This window comes from Tachyglossus aculeatus, chromosome 10 (assembly GCF_015852505.1).
Source record: "Tachyglossus aculeatus isolate mTacAcu1 chromosome 10, mTacAcu1.pri, whole genome shotgun sequence".
Lineage (NCBI taxonomy): Eukaryota > Metazoa > Chordata > Mammalia > Monotremata > Tachyglossidae > Tachyglossus > Tachyglossus aculeatus.
This window is the reverse complement of record NC_052075.1, coordinates 49,884,835-49,893,540: the sequence shown is the minus strand read 5'-3', so window position 1 is coordinate 49,893,540 and position 8,706 is coordinate 49,884,835. Positions and strand designations below refer to the sequence as shown.

Below are 8,706 nucleotides of genomic sequence, written 5' to 3'. Positions count from 1 at the left end.
GAATTCGAACCCATGACCTTTGACTCCAAAGCCCGGCCTCTTTCCACTGAGCCACGCTGCTGTACTAAGCTCTTGGGAAGTCCAAGTTGGCAACATAGAGAGATGGTCCCTACCCAACAGTGGGCTCACAGTCTAGAAGGGGGAGACAGACAATCAATCAATCAATCGCATTTATTGAGCACTTACTGTGCGCAGAGCACTGTACTAAGTGCTTGGGAAGTACAAGTTGGCAACATAGAGAGACGGTCCCTACCCAACAGTGGGCTCACAGTCTAGAAGGGGGAGACAGACAATCAATCAATCAATCGCATTTATTGAGCACTTACTGTGTGCAGAGCACTGTACTAAGCGCTTGGGAAGTACAAGTTGGCAACATTTAGAGACGGTCCCTACCCAACAACGGGCTCACAGTCTAGAAGGGGGAGACAGACAACAAAACAAGTAGACAGGCTTAAATTCCATTTCCTAGCAGCCCCCATTCCGATTCTCCCAGATTCCTCCAATCTTCTCTCCCCACCCACATTATCCCCTCTCCTCTTCCTCTCTCTCTCCCTCCCTCACCCAGTGCTTAGAACAGTGCTTGGCTTAAGTATAAGTTGTGTAAGCGTTTAACAAGTACCATACTTACTAGGTAAGATGCTGAATTGTACTTTTCAAACGCTCAGAACAGTGCTCTGCACATAGTAAGCACTCAATAAATACGATTGAATGAATAAATGCAGGACCCAGAGCAGGAGGCCCCCTTTAGAGGGCTTTAATTTATTGTTTTATTTTTTGTTTTCGGGACGAGGATGAGTTAGGGCCAGGTGGTCCGGAGGGTGTCCTCTGTTTACTGTTCAACAGCCAGGAGTGGTGTTGTCGATCCTGCTGGGGTCGGGGTGGGGGGTTCTTTGAGAAAATAAAGGTCAAAGATCTCAGGTCTGGGGTCAAAGGAACCGGGTGTCCCCCCCAACTCACCACTTTGAAATGTGCCACCTCCATCAGTTACAGAGGGCCTGACCGCAGGCCCGCCTGCTCCACAAACCCCCACTTAGGAGAAAGATGCCACTTGGTGGGCCCGCCCTCCAAGGCACGATGGGCAAAGGGGAGAGGTTCCAGGGGTGGGAAATAGTGGGTACACTGGGATAGGCCGCGACAGATTTGCCCCGGACTATTAGGGATTAGAGGAGCGGTCTCTGAGAGAGCAGAAGTCAAGAATGGGGATCCCAGAGCACTGTGGGTTGGCAGCAGGCCTTCCAGGGGTCCCAGGGCCGGAGGGAGGGGCTCAGGTACGTCGGGGGTCAGCATGATGTCACCAAAGAGGTCATCGTGGTCATGAGGTAAGGCGGCTGGGCTCAGGTCAGGCCCATCGGGGGCATCAGAAGCCTCAGCCACCCCCACGAAGGAGCCCGCAAGGAAGGGGCCGGGGTGGGCCGGGAAGAGGAGCGGTGGGGAGGGGGTGACGGGCCGGGGAAGGGACTGGCGCTGAGGGGGCTCCTGCGACAGAATGGCCAAGGCCAGGCGGCGCGTGGCTGCCTCGATATCTGCAAACCGCCTGGCGAGGGAAGAAAGGGATTGTCATTAGCTCCTGACCCCCTCTACCTCCCCTCCAGTTCCTTCTCTTCCCCCCTGCCTCTTCTCCCCATCCTAACTCTTCTTCAGCTCCTCTTCCTTTCTGTCCTCGGCACCAATCCCCATGATAATAATGATAATATCTGTTAAGCCCTTACTCTGTGCCAGGCACTGTACTAAGCGCTGGGGTAGACGCAAGCAAATCGGGTTGGCCACGGTCCCTGTGCCAAGTCGGACTCACAGTCTCAATCCCCATTTCACAGATGATGTAACTGAGGCCCAGAGAAGTGAAATGACTCGCCCAGGGTCACACGGCAGATCAGTGGCAGAGCTGAAATTTGAACCCATGACCGTCTTACTCCCAAGGCCCGTGCTCTAGCCACTACACCATCCCTCACCTCCACCAAGCTCTCCCACCCAGACTTTGATTCCAACTTGTACTTCCCAAGCGCTTAGTACAGTGCTCTGCACACAGTAAGTGCTCAACAAATACGATTGAATGAATGAATGAATTCCCCCTTTCCCTTGCCCCAGTTCCCACCCTCTCCTTTCCCACCCCACCTCACCCTCTCCTGATCATTCCTCCGGACCCCTGTTTTCCCCCACCCATAGACTCTCCTCTTGTCCTCAGACTCCGTCCACTTTCTCCCCTATTCTCAGGGTCCCTTTCTCCTTGGCCACTTGTGATTTTAGGTAAGCCCAATCGATCAATCGAGTGCTTACTGTGTGCAGAACAGTGTAATAATAATAATAATTGTGGTATTTGTTAAGCGCTTACTATGTGCCAAGCACTGTTCTACACCCTGGGGTAGACACGAACGAGGTCAGCAGGCTTAATCCCCATTTTACAGTGAGGGAACTGAAGCACAGAGAAGTCAAGTGGCTTGCCCAAAATCACACAGCTGACAAGAGGAGGATTAGAACCCACGACCTCTGACTCCCAGTCCCCCCATTTTACAGTGAGGAAACTGAAGCACAGAGACGTTAAGTGGCTTGCCCAAAATCACACAGCTGACAAGAGGAGGATAAGAACCCACGACCTCTGACTCCCAGTCCCCCCATTTTACAGTGAGGGAACCGAAGCACAGAGACATTAAGTGGCTTGCCCAAAATCACACAGCTGACAAGAGGAGGATAAGAACCCATGACTTCTGACTCCCAGTCCCGTGGGCTTTCCGGTAGGCCACTCTGCTTCTCTAAGCATAGTGTGTACTAAGTGTTGGGGAGAGTATGCTCTAACAGAGTGCTTTGCACATAGTAAGCACTTAACAAATACCATCATTATTATTATTATTATCTGTAAAGTGGGGATTCAGTATCTGTTTTCCCTTCTCAATCAGTCAATCGTATTTATTGAGCGCTTACTGTGTGCAGAGCACTGTACTAAGCGCTTGGGAAGTACAAATTGGCAACATATAGAGACAGTCGCTACCCAACAGTGGGCTCACAGTCTAAAAGGGGGAGACAAAACCAAACATACTAACAAAATAAAATAAATAGAATAGATATATACAAGTAAAATAAATAAATAGAGTAATAAATATGTACATACATATATACAGGTGCTGTGGGGAAGGGAAGGAGGTAAGATGGGGGGCGGATGGAGAGGGGGACGAGGGGGAGAGGAAGGAAGATACAGGTTTTCTGTCCAGCCACTTAAAGTGAAACATGGCAACATTCATTCAATCATATTTATTGAGTGCTTACTGTGTGCAGAGCACTGTACTAAGTGCTTGGGAAGTCCAAGTTGGCACTTGTACGACTTCTCACTGGAAGGGAGAGGACAATAACTGTAGGCTACTCAGGTGTCCAACAGCTCCCGATCCAGTTGGGAATTGTCCAGATGTTTAGATTAAGCTGGATCCCAGACTGAGCCCCCTTTTTCCTCTCCTCCTTCCCCTCCCCACAGCACTTGTATCTATATTTGTACAGATTTATTACTCTATTTTACTTCTACATATTTACTATTCTATTTATTTTGTTAATGATGTGCATAGAGCTTTAATTATTTGTTCTGACGACTCGACACCTGTCCACATGTTTTGTTGTCTGTCTCCCCCTTCTAGAGTGTGAGCCTGTTGTTGGGTAGGGACTGTCTCTATGTGTTGCCAACTTGTACTTCCCAAGCGCTTAGTACAGTGCTCTGCACACAGTAAGCGCTCAATAAATACGATTGAATGAATTGAATGAATGAAGGGGCTCAGTCTGGGAAGGCCTCCTGGACCAGGAGCCGTTAGACCAGGAGCCCCAAGTACAGTGTTCGACCTGATTATCTTGTATCTACCCTACTTCAAGCGCTTAGTACAGTGCTCTGCACACAGTAAGCGCTCAATAAATACGATTGATTGATTACCCTAGCGCTCATTATAGCGTTTTGCACAGAGTGAGCACTTAAATACTATTAATAATAATAATAATAATAATATTATTGTTATCTCACTCCCAACCCCTCTTCCCCGCAGATTCCCGCCTTCTCTTTCCGCTCCCGGTTTCCTTCCCAGGACCCCTCCTTCCCCCTCGCCCCCCAACCTGCAGATCTGGTTGTAGAGGAAGCGTCTGTGGTTGGGTCTCCTCTTCGGGGGCTGCATCTTTCGGGGCCCCTGCAGGGTTTTCAGGACCCGGGCGGCCTCTCCATCGACGAAGGCGCAGAGATCTCGGCCTCCATGCAGGGGGTCACCCCGAAGGAGCGGGACCCCGGGATGCATCCTCTCGGGGGCTGGGAAGGGGCAGGGAGTCCTGGGATCAATCAATCAATCGCATTTATTGAGCGCTTACTGTGTGCAGAGCACTGGACTAAGCGCTTGGGAAGTACAAGTTGGCAACATATAGAGACGGTCCCTACCCAACAGTGGGCTCACAGTCTAAAAGGGGGAGACAGAGAACAAAACCAAACATACTAACAAAATAAAATAAATAGAATAGATATGTACAAGTAAAATAAATAAATAAATAGAGTAATAAATATGTACAGACATATATACATATCAGAGTTAGGACTTCCCTTCTTCTGAATCGCCCCCACCCCCGCCCCCTTCCAATCAACGCGATCTAGACTGTAAGCTCGGTGCGGGCAGGGAATGTATCTGCTTATTGTTATGTTTCCCAAGGGCTTAGTACAGTGCTCTGCACGCGGTAAGCGCTCAGTAAACGACTCTCCCTCGTCCTCCCCCTCTCCATCCCCCCCGCCTTACCTCTTTCCCTTCCCCACAGCGCCTGTATATATGTATATATGTTTGTACGGATTTATTACTCTATTTATTTATTTATTTTACTTGTACATATCTATTCTATTTATTTTATTTTGTTAATATGTTTGGTTTTGTTCTCTGTCTCCCCCTTTTAGACTGTGAGCCCACTGTTGGGTAGGGACCGTCTCCATATGTTGCCAACTTGTACTTCCCAAGCGCTTAGTACAGTGCTCTGCACACAGTAAGTGCTCAATAAATATGATTGATTGATTGATTGACTGACAATCCATTAGCCCCCAGTTGGAACTGGGGAAGTGAGCAAGTGAGGAAGGGAGCAGAGATTGTTCAAGTCAATTAAGAGGACTGGGAGGATTTAGGGAATGGGAGCCAGGACTTGGGAAGAGGGGCAAATAGAGGTGGGGGTTAATAATAAATAATAATGATTGTATTTATTAAGCTTACTATGTGCCAACCACCGTTCTAAACTCTGGGGTAATCAGGTTGTTCCACGTGTGGCTCATAGTCATAGTCTTAATCCCCATTTTACAGATGAGATTTTACAGGGAAGCAGCGCGGCTCAGTGGAAAGAGCCCGGGCTTTGGAGTCAGAGGTCAGGGGTTCAAATCCCGTCTCCGCCACTTGTCAGCTGTGTGACTTTGGACAAGTCACTTGACTTCTCTGGGCCTCCGTTCCCTCATCTGTAAAATGGGGATTAAGACTGTGAGCCCCACGTGGGACAACCTGATTACCTTGTATCTACCCCAGCGCTTAGAACAGTGCTTGGCACATAGTAAGCACTTAACAAATACCAACATCATTATTATTATTATGAGATAGCTGAGGCACAGAGACGTTAAGCGACTGGCCCCAAAATCACACAACTGACAAGTGGCAGAGTCGGGATTAGAACCCACGACCCCTGTCTCCCAAGACCACGCTCTTTCCACTAAGCCACGCTGCTTCTAGAGTAGGGAACAAGGAAGGGGGCTGCAAAGGTTTAGAGGAGCCAGCAAAGAGGAGGGATAAATAGGGGATGGAAGCCGAGGGCAGGGAAACTCTAGGGCGAGTCCGCCTCAACTCACACTCTTAATAGAAATTCTTGCACTCCCCAGCCCTTCAAGGCATCCAGGGCAGAACACGGGGGTGGAGAGGGTGGGGTACAGTGAGTTAGGGAGGGTGTGGCTTGGCATGGGGACCCCCCCTCCCAATCCTCCTGGCCCCTCTCCCTAACTTACCAGCTCTTCCCAGAGTTGAGTTGACTCCTCTGAGGGCGGGAAGAGAGGACCCGGCTAAGGCTGGCTGGACCGGTGGAAACCTCAGGAGACCGTTATATAAGGAGTAAGACAGGGAGGAAGAGGAGGAGCAGGTGGTGGGGGGCTGCAGGACGGGGGTCGTGGGCGCCTAGAGAAGTCAGGCCCCCCAAGGGGCGAGGGCAATGGATTATCTGGGCTTTGTCCCATGGGAGGGGGATGGCTGGACTTCTGGGCTCTTGATGGGGAAGGGGATGCGTTGCCCCCTCTTCCCACTCCACCGGCTCAATTAGAGCATAGTTTCTCCTGGGATTCAGGCGGTGGAGGGGCAGAGCAGGGGCTCGCAGGTTGCGGGGGAGCAACGCCGGGCAAAGAGGACAAAGAACTCATCAAGGGAGACTCTAACTGCGAGTCAACTGCGGGCGATTAAAGCTGAGTGGCTTTAATTGGGGGCGGGGAGCGGTGGTTGGACGGCGTGGATAGTGGGTTCGAAGGCCTGGAGGGGCCTTCCTTCCCTTCGGCCTCTCATATCTGCTGTCCAGCCCCCGCCGCTCCCTTCTGCCCAAAGAGAGGCAGTGTGGCCAGCGGTAAACACCCTCCGGACAGACCGGACTCTGACCTAAGTCCCCCACAGCACCTGTATATATGTACATATGTTTGTACATATTTATTACTCTATTTATTTTATTTGTACATATCTATTCTATTTATTTTATTTTGTTAGTATGTTTGGTTTTGTTCTCTGTCTCCCCCTTTTAGACTGTGAGCCCACTGTTGGGTAGGGACTGTCTCTATATGTTGCCAATTTGTACTTCCCAAGCGCTTAGTACAGTGCTCTGCACATACTAAGGGCTCAATAAATACGATTGATGATGATGATGATGATCTCCTGCCTTCTTGGGAAAACGGGAGGAAAAGAGTGGTGGTGGTGGTGGGGATTCTCCCTCAGCATCCCCTTAGCCCCCTCCCACTCCTTGAGTCTCCCCACCGGGGAGCTAAATGCACTGGCGAGGCGGTGGGCAGCTGTGAGAGACTCATTCATTCTATGGCATTTAGTGAGCACTTACTGTGCGCAGAGCACTAATAATAATAATAATAGTATTTGTTAAGCGCTTACTATGTGCAAAGCACTGTTCTAAGCGCTGGGGAGGTTACAAGGTGATCAGGCTGTCCCATGGAGGGCTCACAGATTTAATCCCCGGTTTACAGTTGAGGGAACTGAGGCCCAGAGAAATTTGTTTTATTTTGTTAGTATGTTTGGTTTTGTCTCCCCCTTTTAGACTGTGAGCCCACTGTTGGGTAGGGACTGTCTCTATATGTTGCCAATTTGTACTTCCCAAGCGCTTAGTACAGTGCTCTGCACGCAGTAAGCGCTCAATAAATACGATTGATGATGATGATGAAGTGAAGCGCTAGGAAAGTACAATTCAGCAACATTCATTCATTCAATCGTATGTATTGAGCGCTTACTGTGTACAGAGCACTGTACTAAGCGCTTGGGAAGTACTAGTTGGCAACATATAGAGACGGTCCCTACGAAACAATGGTCTCACAGTCTAGAAGATAATTTCCCTCAGAGTGACTGGGGGAAACTGAGGCCTTAGGGGGAGGGATGTCACGGGGAGGGCTCTGGGAGTGTTGACGCAGGAGACTGGGAACTGGGGTGCGAGCGGGAAGAAGAGGGGCTGGGTACAGCGTTTCAGGGGGTTGAGCAAGTGTCATCACCATCATCATCATCATAATTGTATTGGTTGAGTATTTACTATGTGCCAAGCACTGTACTGAGCGCTGGAGTAGATACAAGATCATTAGGTTCCAGATGGTGCTCCCTGTCAAAGTAGGAGGGAGAGCAGGCATCGAATCCCCATTTTACAGATGAGGAAAGTGAGACACAGGAAAGTTAAGCAAGTTTTTTTTTTTTTAATGTTATTTGTTAAGCGCTTACTCTGAGCCAGGCACTGAGGTATAGATACAAGCTAATCAGGTTGGCCACAGTCCCTGTCCCACATGGGGCTCACAGTCTTAATCCCCATTTTACAGATGAGGTAACTAAGGCACAGAGAAGTGAAGTAACTTGCCCAATGTCACACAGCAAACAAATGGCGGAGCCGGGATTACAACCCTGCGACTAGAAGAGGAGGAAATAGAGTCGGGAACTCCCGCGGCAGTTCCTCAGAGGCGGGTGGTACCCCATTTTTACACAGAATGGATACCCGGGGGTCCCTCCCTCGCTCCCTCTCACACCTCCCTCTCTCCAAAGTCTGGGGCCAGGCGGAGGGCCGCAACAAGTCAGTCAGTCGTGTTTATTGAAGGCTTACTGTGTGCAGAGCACTGTACTAAGCGATTAGGAGTGTACAATCTAACATACATTACCTGCCGGCAACGACCTTACAGTCTAGAAGGAGGAGGGAGAACAGATATTGAATCCCCATTTAGCAGATGAGGGAACTGAGGCACGGAGAAGTTAGGTGACTTGGCCAAGGTCACTTATTGTAGGAAGCATTTGGGAAATAATAATTATAATAATAACTAATAATAATATAATATTATTAACAGAGCTTAAGAAATGTTATTTTTTAACACCAACATTATTGTTGTTATTATTATTATTATTATTATTATTATTATCATCATCTCCGGTCCCTGAGGGAAATAGGGGTCTGAGGACGGAGGGAGATGAAGCGGGCTCGAACATTTGGAGGGAGCTGCGTGTTGAA

The 8,706-nt window shown here is 49.3% G+C and overlaps 1 protein-coding gene across 1 annotated transcript; it reads right to left on the bottom strand.

Moving 5' to 3' along the window:
- Positions 1 to 836: 836 nt before the first annotated feature.
- C10H19orf85 (chromosome 10 C19orf85 homolog) lies at positions 837 to 4,256 on the bottom strand. Its single transcript, XM_038751996.1, has 3 exons — positions 4,081 to 4,256; positions 1,001 to 1,534; positions 837 to 888 (listed from the first exon to the last, which is right to left on the bottom strand). Exons 1-3 carry the CDS (start codon positions 4,254 to 4,256, stop codon positions 837 to 839), a joined length of 762 nt encoding a protein of 253 aa, XP_038607924.1.
- Between the last annotated feature and the right edge of the window lie 4,450 nt (positions 4,257 to 8,706).

Excerpts from the sequence above, each read along its gene's own strand:
- C10H19orf85 (XM_038751996.1), bottom strand. The coding sequence starts at position 4,256 with ATGCATCCCGGGGTCCCGCTCCTTCGGGGTGACCCCCTGCATGGAGGC. Across the intron at positions 1,535-4,080 it reads CTCTACAACCAGATCTGCAG|GCGGTTTGCAGATATCGAGG; the intron begins GTTGGGGGGCGA and ends TTCCCTCGCCAG. Across the intron at positions 889-1,000 it reads GTGGAGCAGGCGGGCCTGCG|AACCCCCCACCCCGACCCCA; the intron begins GTCAGGCCCTCT and ends ATTTTCTCAAAG.